The sequence below is a fragment of the Rhyacophila brunnea genome, unplaced genomic scaffold, assembly GCF_057557595.1.
Source record: "Rhyacophila brunnea isolate RB1 unplaced genomic scaffold, BYU_Rbru_1.0 scaffold_22, whole genome shotgun sequence".
NCBI lineage: Eukaryota > Metazoa > Arthropoda > Insecta > Trichoptera > Rhyacophilidae > Rhyacophila > Rhyacophila brunnea.
In genome coordinates, this window is record NW_028232882.1 from 25174643 (window position 1) to 25192581 (window position 17939).

The 17939-nt window shown below is 36.5% G+C and overlaps 1 protein-coding gene across 1 annotated transcript; it reads right to left on the bottom strand.

Annotated features, from left to right (window-relative positions):
• Positions 1 to 1354: 1354 nt before the first annotated feature.
• On the bottom strand, positions 1355 to 17795 carry eIF3d1 (eukaryotic translation initiation factor 3 subunit d1). Its single transcript, XM_085949767.1, has 10 exons — positions 17533 to 17795; positions 15790 to 16143; positions 11053 to 11162; positions 10041 to 10179; positions 7468 to 7628; positions 6724 to 6855; positions 5569 to 5775; positions 5254 to 5449; positions 2636 to 3628; positions 1355 to 2231 (listed from the first exon to the last, which is right to left on the bottom strand). Exons 1-9 carry the CDS (start codon positions 17717 to 17719, stop codon positions 3468 to 3470), a joined length of 1647 nt encoding a protein of 548 aa, XP_085805893.1. The 5' UTR covers positions 17720 to 17795; the 3' UTR covers positions 1355 to 2231; positions 2636 to 3467.
• Positions 17796 to 17939: the final 144 nt, after the last annotated feature.

The following is a 17939-nucleotide window of genomic DNA, read 5'->3' on the forward strand; positions in this document are numbered from 1 at the left end:
TGTCGTTGTCATTAGTGTGCACCTATTCATCAGTAGTAATATCTCTATTTTCTCGTAAGTTACCTGACAAGTGTGCTCTTTTTCTCTGATCTCCACAGCTTACCTCTTTCCAAAACTCACCCTTCGCCACTGACATAAGAAGTGTTATATAATGTAATAAATACATCGATAATGTTAGAAAACCTATAAAAATAAGAAAAATGTAAAAAAATTTGAATGCAAGATATGATTAGGCTGCATTGAGACGCCATCACTTCCAGCATTAAGTCAAAGTCACGCATCCGGTAGATGCGTGTGTTGCTCGTATCCTTTGAGTCAAATAGTCAACTGATGTTTTCAATTAAACACTTCTAAATATATCATATTTTTGATAAGGTTTTCGGGTTTTGAAAATTGTGATTTTTTCAGCATCTTATAATGTTCATGATAATGTGTACTCAGTGAATGTTAGTGTGTCAGATTATTAAATTTGTTAAAATCTTTTTTAGGGTAGACAATATTAAGATCTAGAGCGTTATGCAGAACCACACTTAGGCATATAAGACCCTTAGATATATGCCTAACTTTAGGAAGCCAATTCAGCATTTTAGATTGTCGCGTACAGTATGCATGCATAATAATACATCATATTATAGCAGGTAGTGAATCTACAGAAAAAAGGCAGTAGCCCAAATTTAAACCATACAATATACGGTTAAGACACACTTAACTAAGTCAGGCTAAATTAGTAACCCTGGATAGTGTTTATTGCCAAGTTAATCCAGATGGTTATGCTCCGCGCTCTGAATCTAATAAATATTTGAATTTGACTAAGCCTACGGAATACAAACCTGAAGCCGGTGTTGCCAAGTACCATAAGCCCAATCAATGCACAATTGACAGGACATAAAGTCGAAAAAGAAATAGATTTTATAAATTTTCAGGAAAAATTCGATTTATGGCGAATTTCGAATTAACCGTGTTCGTATTAACAGGTTAATACTGTATTGCTAAAATAGGGATACTAGGATATTAAAAAAAACTGCAAGATATGTATCAAATAATTCACTTTATTTAGTTAGATTGTTCTTGATGATAAATACGGTACAAAATCACCTTAGCGATAGTATAAAGTAAACTGTAAAATTTAAAATTTTACATCAAAAAGGTACCCAAAAAAATCATACCGAAGAAATACTGATACGTATTACACAGACGTAGATACAGGTTGGAAGGAAATATAAAAAAAAGTGAATACATAATATTATGACAGTAGAAACAATTGATACACAGTGGAAAAACAGCGTTTAGGATAATATTGTTTGTTCAAAATATTTCAACTTTAAAAATATATACATACATACATCTTCATGTCAACACTGCAACAGGTCACGAGGCCCGATGACAGTTGTATAATCAGTGACATAAGTGAAATAATCACAAATATCCAGGCTTTGAGAACATCACATTAACGTATTGTGACTTCACCGGGATCGAATCAAGAGCCCCCGGATGAAATGCTAGTGCCTTTAATACTGGACTACAATGACCGCACATAAGCAGTGCCCCGCTCATAGTCTGCTTAATGGGCTTTGGGAATCAATAATCAATCAACATTATGTGATACATTTAAGGTGACGCATCAGTGAAACGCCAAATAATTTTCAACTGTACGCGCGACGAAATTTTGTACTCGCTTCGCATTCATTGAGAGAACGTCGAGTCAGACATACGTCACTTTGCTGCGTGATGGCGACGGGCCAATTAATTCTAAAATCGTGTAAAGATGACTAAAAACGTTACCCATTTACTTTAAAAAGAAAACATGTTAATGAATATATTATTATTGTTACTAATAGAATAATAAACAGAACATAAAATGGACGTATGTTGGATTTATATGAGAAATAATATTTCGTTTGACAGGCGTCTTTTGCACCCGCGACCCGCAATCCGCACATCGCCTAGCAACGATCTTTTTAGACCGTGCCTCAACTAATGCATGGCCTTAATATGTTTTTATTGTCTTTCATAATCCGTAACAATAATCACAAAGCATAAAGTAAATAGTATTTGACAATATAATACACGTTATGTTGGCGTGTGATGATAAACAGAGGTGTTCCATATTGACACACAAATTGATGTCTATAAACGCATTAAAAACAATACAAAAAAAACCTTAAAAGTTTATTAATTGTAACCCTTGTAAAACCTTTAAAAAAACTTATAAGTATTACGTGAGTGGAGAACTACTTCTAAGAGCCGAGCCACACCGGGCGACTCTGGTCTCGAGACCAGACCGATGCATGCAATTATATGGAGCATGCCACACCTGGTCGCCCAGTAGTCGCGCAAGCAATAAAGTCGGGCGACCAGTAAAATCTCGTTCGTGCGCTCGGTCTGGTCTCCCGGTCTCTCTGGTCAGGCGATCGGTAGCGATGTATGAAAACATATAACTATGTATTGAGCGCTGCCACACTGGGCGACCAGTCGCCGGCAGCCACGCCGCGGATAGAACATATTTTTGCATACTTGCGTGTACATTCATTATTATTATTATTATTGGCTGCCTCTCTGGTCGCCGGCAAGTCGCCCGAAGATACCAGTTGCGCGACTGGTCTCGCGACCAGAGTCACCCGGTGTGGCTCGACACTAAGTGTTTGTCCTTGGCGAAACAAAAGTAACAATACTAAAAGTAAAAATACTACTTCATTGTTGGATTTGTTTTCTCAAGGATGAACACTTAGAGCCTTGTAGTATTAAGCTCATGATTAGTTCCATACAACACAATGGTTTTTTTAAATCAAGCAGTGAAACCCACCCACTGCCACGGTGGCCGAGTGGCTTATAATGTTGTGGGTCCCATGTTCGAATCCTGGGTCTGGCAAATACACATTGTTTTTTGAGTCAGAGTATGGACATAATAGGTTGAAGTGGCTAACATTCATTTCTCGTAAAAACAAAAATCTGTTAATACAAACCTCTACTCTGTGGTGGCCCATATGATCTTATTAGGATCGGGCAGGGAAATCTTAAAAGAATAACACATGTCTGAATATGGACACTATATTACGTTGATATTATAAAAGTCTATACATGGAAAAACTCGTTTAAGTTTGTATTCTACTCTGATTCTTTATATGTATGTATTTGTTGTGCTTAGTTCAAATATTTGAAAGCTTCTATCCTTTGTCACGGTCGTTTTAGTGCAACCAAATTAGGATAACATGTTGTATTTGCCCAGCAATGTTTCATGGCGATGAAATTTATGAATGAATACCAAAGCACTAATCTGTAGCCAATGAAATGGCGTCAACAGGATCGTCATTAGACATTTACATACATCGTTTACATGGCTATCTTGATCTGTAACATACAGATGGACATATTTCCGAAGGTTTTATAGAAGTCATTTTCACAACGCTATTTTTCCACTGAATGCATGAATTATTGATGAGTCACTATGTGGGTGAGAATTCAGTCCCTCACATCCTTTTGGTGTTGGCGTAGGGGTAAGGCGGAGCGAAAGCCGCCTCCGGTCCCTCGTCACCGCTGTCTTCCGTTCCGTCGGATTCAAACGTGTTATCGGGAATGTCGTACAGACGAATCATGGGCTTATTCGGATCCTTCATGATCAAGTATTTACCTGAAAAATGAATGAGGAAATATCTTTATTCTATGTAATAATACTGAGGACGATATTAACCGATTCTCGAGTGAATAAAATTCATACAATATGGAGGGCATCACATGCAAAAGTGCCACTGTTTAATTTTGGTTAATTCTGAGTTTGCGACTCGCCAGTGTAGGACTACAAGGTTCCAAGTATTTGTCCTTGACGAAATAAAACTAACAATGAGGCAACTTAGAATACTATGTACTTCATTGTTGGGTTTGCTTTCTCAAGGATGAACACTTAGAATCTTATGGTATTAGGTTCGCATACTTTTAATGAAAGTGAATCAAAAAGGCTATCGAATGCAGTATTTATTTTTATACAGAAGTGGTTTTAACTTGTTGACCGTGGTGCATTTAATTACTATTTAATTACCACATTTAAATAAGATGCTAATTATATCGAATGGCCAATTAATTAGTGTACAACAGGTGTGCCGTCCGCGTTGAAAGGATAGACTATTATAAAAATCACTTTTAAATATGGGGTTCTCTGCACAAGCCTGTCACTGTTTTCAAAAGTTACTTGCGAACACACCACAGTTCAATTTCAGAACAGCTTGGGTTTCAACATTCTCTATGGGTGTGCGTGGTGCTGTTTTCGACAGTTTTCTAAAATTTAATTCCATTATGACCATTATATTAAATATTTACATGAATACAATATCTGTGATGGCAAACCAAGCCAGAAAAGGCAATAATAAATCTGTAAAGGGAATGTGGCAATTGATTTTAAGTTGATGGATGTTATTTCTGTAAAAGAACAATAAAACGAACTATAAAAATAGTGCATATTTCTGCTTTCAAAAAGTAAATATAATATTATTATTGTTTAATTAGCAGTGGCAACATTGGATTGCATAGTTAATCTTATCCTTACTTAGTAAATGTTTAGTAGAGTAGAAAGTATTTGTCAATATCGTCGTTGAAACTAGAAAATTGTGTAACTCCAAAAACACTACTTTACAGGAGAGACAAAAAACATTATGGTTTCCTATACAAATGTATGGTTTTGGAGTGAAATCATCCATGATTTAACAATGATACAATTTTTCTGGAATTACAAAATTTGCAAGACGGATAGATATTATCAACGGCCACTAGATGGCATTCAAAGTCAATTTTCGATTAAAACGGAGTTACACAATTTTCTAGTTTCAACGACGATATGTACTAAAAAACACCTAAATCAGCACTATTAAAGTAAGAAGAAATGCATGTATGGCATAAAATTCCAGGATCGAAAAAGAAATAAATGCGTAAGGTAGCAAACAAACTGTAGAACTTAATACAAAGGGTAAAGCTCATGAAGTGGAGACTGCCAGGCCAAATCGCTTGAAGAACAGATCATCGCTGGACAAATCTTATCATCCATTGACACGGGGGCTGGATCATAGAGCTAATAAAGTTTAGAGGAAGTACATGGCAACAAAAGACTATGCACCGAGAAAAGTGGAGACAGTAAGGAGAGGCTTTCATCCAGCAGTGGCTGCAGCTGCAAAAGGTTTATTATTTAAAATTATAATGCTGCCATTGTGAAGAACTTCATTATTTCTCAAAGCTTTTTTTAAAACAGTAACAGGCAGGTCAACTCACCATCCTTCTGCTTCATACAGATGTCAACGATGCATCTAAGGATGCCCCACGCATTGTCCATGGAGAGATTGATCTGTGCGGCCACCTCGCTGGGCTTGTACTGCTGCGTTCCCAGGATAACGTGGCGCGACGAATCACGCACCACAGCACGTGACACATAACCAAACTTTATGTGGTCTGAACCAGCTAAAAGAGCCTGAAATATTACCAGTTCAATTACAATCTGTTTTCAAAACTTCACTTCAATGAATTATAAAGATGCCATACTGCCACTCTATAATTTTGTCATTCTCTATGAGTAACATAATATGTTACCTGGACAGTCCATTTGGCCAGTTTGCAAGCGTTGTTCCTGAGCTCGTTGGCGAGGACAGCTCCGCGCTGTGTGTCCAGTTTCTGGCGCCACTCCACTCCGTTAGCCGCCTTCGAGTCCCACTCGTTGAGCGCCTTCACCGTCAGGAATTGAAGCTCTCCCGTCGGGGACGGGACCACTGCGTCATGCTCGCAACGGGCGACCAGCATCTGCAAGACATGAATAATATGCTACAATTTTTTCTAAAAATAATATTTTTACATTTGTTACTGATTTCAGGGCTTAAGAATAGCAATTGTCCACTGCTGTTATGAAAAAAACACCGTACTTGAAAACATTCACTAAAATTATATAACGCAGTTGGTAAACAATCTAACACATGTTTATTTACTTTATTTTACCCAAAGGTAAATTTAAAAAATGCTATCCAATGGTTTCACGGTAGTTTTATACCACAGACTTACTATGTACAGTAAACAATTAATTCGAAGTACGCTGTAAATCGAAATATTTGCTAAAATTCATTTACAGCAATTGTACCAGTAATTGAACGTAGTTATGCAGAATGTAGCCAGTCCACAATAATGTTGGGCTGAGATAATGGCACTTTAGCAACAACATGATATTAAAAATGTATGTAAAATTGTAAATAGTATTTTATTTCAAGAATAATTTGTTTGTGGCTAGGCTATTTTCAGCAGAATGTAGAGAAAACCTTCTCGCATCTGATCTATATATCTAATTTTTTTATTTTTTGTGGATACTGGCTACTTTCTGCATAACTTGTCCAATTATGATGAATGAGCCATAATAGTCAACCGGATAAAAATTGTATCAGAAACTGAAACAATAAATATAATGTACAAATTGCAACAAGTTTTACTGTTTCTATACCATACATTTTGTATTTCGTAATTTTTTTAGATTTTCGGTTGTCAATTTCAAATCAACGGGGTTTTACTGTAGCATGAAAGTGACTGGCCTGACCACTGCTCGAGAATGGATTGTAATAACACACCTGAAGAAAGGATCCTGTGATTTCTGCTTGGCTGAACCGTGTAGAAAGAAACACAATATCTTCGCAACAAAGTGTAGACAGCTCGTAATTAATAAACAGTGAGAAGTAATTTTATTATGTAGTATTAACAATGGCTTACCACACCGTTATTAAGGTCCCATTTCCGGTAGCGGTAAGCAACGGAAGCCACTTCACCCTCTTCCTCTTCAGAGACAAAAGGATTCGCTTCAGGGAACTTGTAACGGGGCTCGCCTACGCCACTTCGAAGAACCTATAATAAAACATTTCATTATTTTAAATATCACTTTGCCAAACTTAAAGCTAATCAAATCGCATCCATTATACATAGATAAAATTTGGAGATCCTGACGCCGGTTAGTAATTAAAGTAATTGTTTTTTTTCTCTCGACTATATCTGATCCGAATAGGATCATATTATGGGCCTCCAAAGAGTGAGGTTTGTATTATCATATTTCTTTTTACGAGAAAAGAATGTTACCCACTTGCCCAACCTATTAGGTTTTGACTCCAAGCACAAATTTAAAAAACAAAATGTGCATCTGCCAGACCAAGGTTTCGAAACTGGGATCCATGATACTATAAGCTAACGCATAAGCCGCTCGGCCATCGTGGGCAATTAATTGGGAAGTAATTGATACCTTGATATAAAACAAAAAAGCCGATTGCCAAAAATTAGCGCTATTTGCTAAACGCTTCAAGATGTAAAAACTACCAATTAATTTTATGCATTAGATTGAAACCTTGCGATTTTCTGCATTTCAACGAAGCTTCCACTGAAGGATTGTAGTGAACTTATACAATTGAGGAGCTGATACAATTTCTGAGCAAACCTTAAATAGTAGTAAAAGGATGTTGGGTATACCTGCTGACTGAAGTTGTGGTTGATGAAGGTAGCTTCGAGGGCGAGGTTGCGGGGAGAGTTGAGCGAATTGCTCTCGTCTGCGGGCGGCTCCACCGAAGTCTCATTCACCGTCAGCAAGTCAAACTCAGTGCTGTCACGCTTATCCATGAACAGCTTTTCACCTGTTTCAATCAGAATACATTTTAAATACATGTATTGTATTGATGGACCTTTTAGGTGAAGAACAGTTATTAGCCATTCGTATTACCCTGGGTTAGACAGTAATTTAAAAAGAATACATGCATTTTTGTCCTGACACTCTTCCGTTACTCTACCACGGTTTATTTAAAGAAAAAAAATATGTATGTTCATAAATTGTACTGTTGAAAGACATCAGTTGACAATGCCCATCTAAGCAGAAAATATAAACAAAATCAAACTAGACAATGCTTCTAGAAAAACGCTTCCCTTTCGCCTATAAAATTTAGAATGTTATTTGTGATGTCATCTGCATATTTGCTTTAGAATTTGAATGCATGGAAAGGCTGCGATAATCGAGATTTCACTGTCTAATTTAAATAAACACACACACAAATATCGAATTTCCTCGATTATATTCATATATCTGTATTCGGAGTGTCTTATAAGCATTGATATACTACTGGATGAATCATATTATGCTTCTTAAAATGACGCCCGATTTTCAGCGACTCGGCCAGTGTTAAAGCTTACTGTTTTAATATCAGCGGACTAAACTCGATATAAGGTCACTTAATATTTGTCTCGAAAACGACCTGGGAATAATTATGAGTAAGCCCGATCTAGCTTGCATCTTACTCTAACTAATAGTCAGCGCATGACGACTTGCTCTGTCCGCTCAGACATGAATTTTTGGTAGCTTGCAAGCTTTGGGTTGCAGCACCCTTAGGGTCACTATTCCAAGAACGCAAAATTAGTTTTACAGCCAGGGCAATACGGGTGAAATTCGGGAATCCATGTTAACGGTCTTAACGCATTATACCTACAAGGAAATATTATAAGACGATATTCGTAATATCTTTTGTGGTACATTTTTAAAATGACACTTGTATGGGAACTCCTCATCTAGTAGTATATCAATGCTTATAAACGATGGCGTCTTACAATCGCTGAAAAATACAGCAGTTATGATGAATCATCACTGATTAATAGTAGTCTGTTGGTCCGGCGCAGTTATAGTAGCCACTGCCTAAACGTTACGTTTGAATAAAAAGATTTGTCCCTAATAAAATGTCAGCAAGAAGACTACATTATGACGCTGCATTGAAAAGAAAAGTTATTGTGTATGCAGAAGAATAGGGAAACAGAGCTGCAGGACGTAAATTTGTTATAAGTGAGAATTGATCGTATTCCTATATTTTCTTGCAAACCAACGAGCAAATGCTTTAGGAGCTTAAGAAAGTAAAGATATTCTCAAGTAGATGACGCTGTGTTACGTTTCGTTGTAGAAGGACATGCAAAGGTATTGCCTATCACACATCAAGCAATTCAACTAAGGAAGCTGGCCAATCAGGGATGCCATATCAGTGGGTACCAGAATGCACGGACTGAAATGAGGCCATAAAGAAAATGTGAAAATGAAAAAATAAAGAAGATAAATTTTTACACAGGGCATCCCTGGAAAAGAGGAAGTTCATTCCACCTTCTCCACTTTCGGTGCCCTGGTTTGTGGAGTCTCCTTTGAAGAGAAATGAGCTTAAGGCTATACCTTAGCTGGGACACGGTCTAAAAAGATCGTGACTAGGCGATGCGCGGATTGTGTAAATGACGCGAGCCGAACAAAATATATTTTGTCATAAAAATTAAACATGCGTCCATTATTTAATGTTCTGTGTATTGTTCTATCCGTAACAATAATAATATATTCATTGACATGTTTTCTTTTTCAAGTAAATGGTAACGTTTTTTAGTCATCTTTACACGATTCAAGAATTAATACCCCCGTCGCCATTATGAAACAAATTGACGTGTTCACAGCTGGACTTTCGCTCTCTGATTGCCAGCGAGTAGAAAATTTCGTCACACCTATAGTTGAAAATTATTTGCCGTTTCACTGAAGTATGCTCTTAAGCTGATACTGAGGCTAAGAACAAGATACAATGGGTAAAAGATTTGATGTCCTCATAGGATGATGCGATTCGTAGCTCTGCGATGAATGTGGCGTTTTGGAGGACATTCCTGAGGGTGTCTGATTTTTGATTTTTTCTATTGGTTATAATATATTTTCTCAGAAGTGTTTTCAAAATTATGTATGTTCAATAATAATTAGAATGATACATTCTTAAATCTTGTGAATTACTCGTTAAAAATATAGTCAATTAAACATTTTTATCTGTCTGTGTTATAAATAGAAGACAATGAAATAGTTTTAAATGCATTATAGTTATTTCGTTCACTTCCTCTGATCAATGTTATCTTTTAAATACACATCTCTAAAAATAAGCCTTCCCTAAAGAAATAACTTAACATTTTATCTAGATTCGTTCGACACTTTAGACATTTATAGACAATGTATTAAACTATTACGTATTATGTGGAGGTAATCTTTTTCTTACCTATCTTTTCAATGACAATGTCCCAGGAATAGTTGGATCTGGTGCAGCACATTATAGTGGCCAAAATGGTATCCGTGGCGTACACGGTTCCCACGCTCTTGGTCAACTTACGGATAACAGGATCGTCAGTGGTTGTAACCTGGACAAAATAAAGAATGGATAAATAAGGTGCCCTATACAGATAATCGACACAACACTAACATAATCCAAACAATTATATCCTCAAAAAAGGTAACTGAACTGCAAATAGGATTCAAAATTCTTAGTTAAATGATACTACATGCTTTTTCAATAAACTCCCTCTTCGAATGGTCTCTCCTGGGTAATCATACAAAGATTGGTATTTTCCACCTTTTGCATACAGAAGACATTATTATTTCATGCATCAGCATCAAAATGGCAAGGTTATGAATGGCCAATATTCACAGCTGCGACACCTGTGGAATGTAATGAACCAAACAAATTTTGTTGCGAGTGCGAATGACTGTTTTCCGACAAACAATGCTGTATTGACTCTGTGTGCGTCAGTGCATTAAGTTAAATGAGTTTTGTGAATGTCAACTAATAAACAAGATCAACGAATTGTAGCCGGCACTGAGCTGGCTCTTGGTTTGATGGAGGAGGTAGAAAAACTGCCCCATTGGTCCACTTTTCGCGTGTGAACACGCCCCGAAAAGTCATGTACGACTTTTTCCTATCTTTTTCTATATTTTAAGTTAATAAAATCCATATTTCAATGACAAGTATTTAAAGAATTTGAGGGTTTAGGGTTATGTCCCAAGTAAACTTCATTGAATAAGAGTTTTACTACATATTATATCATTGAACAAAAACATTCTCGTACACAAATAGAGCTTTTATATGATATATAAAAAAAGGACATTTATTGTGATTAACTTAGCTGCATATCATTTCACATCGGTGATTCAATTATGAGAAGTTTTACTGACCTGCTTTTCTCATTATTTAGACAAACCTGTGCGAACAAAAAGTAATAATTGAGAGTACTAACCGTATGGAAAATCCTGTCAATTCGCTGCAAGGGCCTTTCATGTTTCAAGTTAACACGGTCGTACGTTTTGTCATAGTACTCCAAGGTACCACAGCAAATAATGTCTTCGCCTGTAAAAAAAAAAGATGACAATAATTAAAATAAGCAATGGACACAGCAATTTTTAGTAGACAAATGTAAATAAACTAAAGCTTGCTATGGAAAAATAAACTATAAAAAATATTTATAAAGGTTGCATAGTTTCTCTAGTATGTATTCATGAAGTAAAAGTAAACCTTGCGATTGGTATTGTCCCTATCTCAATGTCAGATTCAAGCCTCATTATTGGTTCTGTCATGACGGTCCAATGACTATTTGTTCAAAATGCTCTCTCCTGGAGGCCAATCCCCGAATGAAGCACTGTAAAACACGTCACCGAACCGCTTCAAATGAAGCACGTAACATTTTTAGTTTTACAGGAGATATTGTATATATAGAGCTTCGAATGGAATGGATACACAAAATATAAGTGCGAGTGAGAAAGCATTCAGCATGCTTATACCTCATGTCCATACGTTAGAGTAAGATAGAAAGTAAACATGTCATGATGGAACTCTTGTCAATTTCATGGAAATTAAATAACATTTTTATCCATTTTGGTAATGACTTCATATTTAATCAGTACTTACCGTTAACGTTGCATTATTAAACCATTCATTGTTGAAGTACGTAGCCAATTAATGTTTAAACAAGCTAGTTACGTCTCCAATATAACAATATTACAACACGGAATTTCCGTTGTATTTTGCAAACAAACATGTGTGTTTCTGTATTACAAAATCAGAATAAATATTTAAATGAGAATTTAAACACAAAATAATACTTTCAGCGGTAATAGTTATGTGAAAGATAGAAAAAATTGATGTAACATACTACGTACGAATTTCTGACGTTTAATAATAATATGTCAAACGGAGAGTTGCTAGCACCTCTACCGCCAAAGCATATGTACTTAAATTCCATACTGCAGTCGACACTACCGGTTGAGTTTTAATATACTTTGTCGAAGTAGGCTTGCGCTTCCGTTGCGCAACCGGTCATAGTGCTTCATTCGGGGATTGGTATCCTGGCATTAAACTCCATGGTTTTTAAGCTTAACATAAACTAAACTACATGCATTTCAAGGTATAAATGTATTTTAAAATAATAACTGGCCCTCAATAAGCAAACCACTATTTCTGATGAAGACGAGCTTATGGACCACCACAGAGTGGCCGTACCTTGAAAGCTTTTTATAAGGAAAAGTTATTTGCCAATCATTCAACTTCTATATTCAGAGGGTGAGAAAATGAAGAAGGGAAGAGATATAACACCCATGCCCTCAATCAGTGGCGGCCGGTGATTTTTTGGATTGTAATTTTTGAGGGTGCGCTGGAAACTTACCTTATTGAAAAATGAAATCAATTCGGCGTTATTTTTGATTTGACAAAAGTTTATTGACATTTGGGAAATTACCAGTATATTTTATATTTTTGATAAAACAGGATGCGAGTTACTTAAACCTTTATTGGATTAGTTTTAAGAAACGATTGTATCTCTTACAGTAGATAAATACCTCTTACTTTTAACGGAAGCCATCTTATTCTATATAAGTACATTAGGTATCTTTAGCAATTTGTACACTGTATGAATTATGATTATTCATCACTAGAATTAATTAATTAATAATTTTCTATATTATAAATAACCGACATCATTTCGCGTTTAGTCAACACACAGGATAATGAAACATTAATTTTTCAGAAATGCGGTAGGTAGCAAAATTATTTTTATCTTCACTGATTTAAATTGGAGTACACATAAATCAAAATATCTTACCGACATTGTATTTCTTACTGATTTTAACACGCTCGGTACCGCAAACGAGAATCCTCGTTATATCAATAATTACGCTGAGTACCGCGCGCGAGGATCCTCGTTTTGTTGCGCGTTTTTAAATAAATATGTTTACTGTGAATCTATGTATTTCCAACGAAAACATTTGACATATCCTGTTAGATTATAAAATTCAGTACCGACTGGTATAGATAAAATATCGATATCTGTTTTACCTTCTGTGATATTATTAAATAAAAATCACAATTTTATTATTGTGAGACGCCATTTTTGATCATTCTCTCGTGTGACTTTACCGAATTACGTACTGATTTTGAAGACGAAAATTACAGTAATAAGCAATAAATGGATTCATCAAGGTAAGAGAAATAATTTATCTATGATATTTTATATAATTATTTATGGTTTCTGGCAATATAAATTAATTTTACGTGTTTCTTCATGCACGTAACTTTGCTGTCAAAATTTCCGAATGCAAAGTTTGAATGTTCTCATTATTTACCAATCCCTTTGATAATGTGCCGATATATTACTTTATAAGCTTAGAATATTGAATTATTATGAATATTCGATATATTTATATGTGTTTGAACTAGTATTTAGTTAATTCTACGTGTTTTTCCAACATTCAAAATTTATTGACTAATGGCGATTTTTGTTGTTGTTCACAGCTGTTCCAAACCAACCGATTTGCCTCCAGTGGACAAAAATTACATAAATAAGCAAAAAAAAAGGATTCAATAAGGTAAGATAAATAAGTTATCTATGATATTTTATATGTTTAATGATGGTTTCTGGCAATTTAAATTAATTTTACGTGTTTCTTCGTACACGAGACTGTACTGTCAAAATTTCCGAATGCAAAGTTTGAATGTTCGCATTATTTACCAAATACTTGATAATGTGCCGATATATCACTTTATAAGCCTATAATATTGAATTATTATGAATATTCTATACAATTATATGTGTTTGAACGAGTATTTAGTTAATTCCACGTGTTTTCCCAACATTCAAAATTCGTTTACTAATGGCGATTTTTTTGTTGTTTACAACTAATCCAAACCGACCGATTTGCCTATTATATCCAGATAATTGACTGATCAGCCACGTCACAAGAGCAAAATATAATTTATCTAAGATAATCGAACATTTTGATAAAGCCTCATGTTTCCCAAGAATTAAATTCTGTTTACTAATGTGGAATTTTGTTTTGATTCCAGCCTATTTTCACGCATTGAAATGGGAGGCCTTTGGAACAGGCGACTCTGAGCAGGATTATGCATTCGAGTTATTATATGACTCTGATTCAGATGTTCTACTGGATGCCACCACTGATGTCGCAGACATCACTGATTTCACCGCCGGCCACTCGAGCAACTTTGAGGACGACTTCAACGGTTTCATTAACCGCATTACAGAGGTGCTAGATGAAACCAGTATGGTGTCAGGAGTCGACACGTCCGAGGACCTACTCCCTGGCCCATCTCGGACAGAAACCAGAGGTCGAGCGGGTGGACGGCGTGGAAAAGGAAGTAGGGGCGGTCGTCCCAGAGGCAGCCGAGGAGGAAATGCGAGGTTTAGTGCCAGTGTTACTGAACCGTGGTCAACAGAAGACTACACTCCAGCACCTGGACCGTTTACTGCTGACCCAAGTGTAAAAGTGAATGTTGACGTTCAGTCTGTTCATTGATTTTTTAAAAATGTAACCCTAGTCGCAAGTTAGAATTTAAAGATTTTTTAGTAGAGTATTCAATTTCTTTAATGTCTTTTGGTACCGATGTCTCGTCTTCTCCAGCTCTGAGGCATCATGTGGCGCTGGATTAGCCTGTAAGGTTATCTGAAGACATGTCCAGACATACCTTACAGGCGATTCTAGCGACGTAGAAAAAGGCATATCCATTAAGGCTATGCAAGGTATATGCCAAAAATAAAAAAAGGAGTGAGACTCGATACATGTGTAAAGAGTGTGATGTTCCTCTTCACAAAAGCATCTGCTGGCAGAAATATCACACTATTCGTCATTATTAAACTGTTTTTGATTGTTCCTGAAAGTTTTATTTAAATATTCCCACAAATAAGCCAATAAACCAAGATTATGTCATTTACTAGAAAAAACCAATTGTCCGGGAATAGGGGTAAGATTTATAAAAACCTGCCGGGGCTGAAAGTGTTAAATTTATAAAATAATGAATTCTATTGTTTTTAGTTTTACAGGCATTTTACGTACGAGATTGCTAAATATGATATTAAACATAATTTGACCGTGAACAGTAAGCTACGGCGTCTATAATAACAAACCATAATTCAAATCTGTAATTGCTCTCTACTCAGACCAATATGATGTCATTTTACCCGTTCGGCGCACGATATTCTGGAACTTACGCATGGCGAAAACTATTAGCACGGTATAAGTTGTTTTTTAATGGCTTTAGTTCATACTAAGCTTTGGGTTAATTTTAAGTAAACTTAATATATTACCCGGGCGCAAATGATTTCAGCGAGGATGACGTATACGGTGCATAGTGACTGTATTATCGCCTATTGACAATATGGGCACATCGGTGTATGGTTTGCATTACAATAAGTGAGCGATAATATTAAAAACCTATGAAGAAAAATATGATTTACGATGTTGAACGATGTTTCATAGCAATGCAAGCAGTGCAGTGCACTTGTATGATGTTAGACCAGCCACCGCTGCCCTCAATAGAAATACACGTATGATTATCCAGCCAGTGGGAATCGAACCTGTGACTCACTTCGCTGTACAGTCAATCGCGTAATGCAATTCAGTTTGTGTACATTTAATATAAATAAATGAGTTTAAATCATAAGAGAATTAGAAAGGGGTTATCATACCATCCTTAACACCAGGCAGAGAGAGCTTGGCGAGACGGGGGAAGTCCATTTCCTCGATGGTAACCCAATCGGGGCGCACAGTGACGGAGGCATCCCTGATCTTGTGCGGGGCGCCTCTCTGCCCCCACTTCTTGCCTCGCTTCTGGTCGCGCGGCTTGCCCTTGCCCAGGGTGGTCATGCCCTGGCCGCGACCACCCCTGTTACCACGCATTGCCCTCTGGTTACCACGGAAACGGCCACGCTGGTATGGCGGCTTCTGTTCGCGAGTCGTGTCCACCAAATGGAAGGTGGATTCATCTTCCTCGTGGAAGTAGGCATACTGACTTCCGCCGCCGAACTGCGAAGCGTACTTGTCTGGAAGAAAACAATTAACAATGAGTAATAAGCTCCGAGTCTCATAATATACTATGCTATTTTCTCTTTTATACCCTTATCTTCTTAACCAAAGTTAAATTGTCACCAGAAACGTTTAATTTAATTGCATTATGCTATAACAGTGTTTCTCAAATTTACAAGATGCTAGTACCTCTTTGACACAGATTTCATCGGCGTACCCACTATTGATTGAAGATGAATCATTATATTATTATGAATCCTTACTTCACAATTTTTGGCATACTATACATGCCGATTATATACATAGAACACTGAACAAAGAATATTGTACAAATATTATATTATAGTGAGGTTGGTAAAACTGCTAGAAGAAAGTCCAACCGTGTACTACCAGAAGTATGCATACCTATCAAAATTTGGGAAACACTGCTTTAATAAATTAAGTAACATTTTTGAGAAACTGATATAATTGTCTATGAAGTTTGGTTTTCCACAATTCATAACTACGCAATTGGCACAATGACATAATTCAAAGCTTTCTCTCATGATTTATATTATGGTTAACGCGTTGGCTTATAATGTCGTGGGCCCCAGGTTCAAATCCTGGGTCTGGCAAATACACATTTTTTTTCAATGTGTTTGCAGTTAAACTAGTAGGAATATACATTCTTCTTCTTTCGACCATGTCCGATCCTAATATGATCATATGGGCCTCCACAGAGTAGAGGTATGTATTGACAGATTTTTGTTTTTTTTTTACGAGAAATGGATGTCAAGCCACTTGCTCAACCTATTAGGTCCATACCCTGACTCACAAATTGAAAAACAATATGTGTACTTGCCAGACCCAGGATTTGAACCTGAGACCCACGGCGTGATAGTTCAACGATTAAGCCGCGCGGCCACCGTGGGTGTAGGAATATACATGGGGCCACACAAAAAATAGGTCGAAAACAGATCTGGCTCACAAGCCATGGGTTGCCATGACTAGTTTGAATAATTCAGTTATCCTTGAAATGTATACAATTATTGCATTAACATTATGTTTAGTTCTCTAATATCACGATATTATGATAAAAATTACATTGTGAATTGTACAAATTGTATCTGATTTTCTATTCGGAGAAAACCATTGAATTACATTACCATTCAAAATGTTATATTAAAATTGATCTTGATATTAAATGAGTTGGATTACGAGCAATGGTAGAATTATGTGCCACGAAATCGTCTAAATGTCACTACAGTTCATGCTTTGCATACGAGTCACGGCGAGGTAAAGGTTATGTATTAGCGGACAATATGTCAGCAAAATAATAGTAATAAGTACAACACTGATCTAAAACATGGTTAATCTGAAAATTTATAATGATGTGTACTGAATACGTCAAGATTATGGTAACATACTGGCGTATTTTTTGTCTTGGACACCGGTCCAGTCACTAATTTTTCCTAGCCTGTCTCCTTTACTGAACGGCTGGTAGGGCATATCTCTGAATTGATCGAGCATCTCGCACGGTCCCCAGCCGAAGGGGTTGTCTTGTATGACGGGGGCCACGAATGTGACATGATCGTCCCCGCCTGGGTCAGTCATTTTCAGAAATTTACAACAAATCTGTGTAATTATTGAAACTTCTGACAGATCGCTCGAACTGCCACACCACGAGAATGCAGCCGGAAATAAATTTGATTGAAGCTAACTTCACGTGATTAACAGTAATGCCAATTTGATAAAAATTAATGTTTCTAGTACCCTAGTACCCTAATACCGGTCATTCATATCGTTTTGTGATTTTTTGAGACCTAAAAACAAA

Excerpts from the sequence above, each read along its gene's own strand:
- eIF3d1 (XM_085949767.1), bottom strand. The coding sequence starts at position 17,719 with ATGACTGACCCAGGCGGGGACGATCATGTCACATTCGTGGCCCCCGTC. Across the intron at positions 16,144-17,532 it reads CCAAGACAAAAAATACGCCA|ACAAGTACGCTTCGCAGTTC; the intron begins GTATGTTACCAT and ends GTTTTCTTCCAG. Across the intron at positions 10,180-11,052 it reads TTGACAGGATTTTCCATACG|GTTACAACCACTGACGATCC; the intron begins GTTAGTACTCTC and ends TATTTTGTCCAG.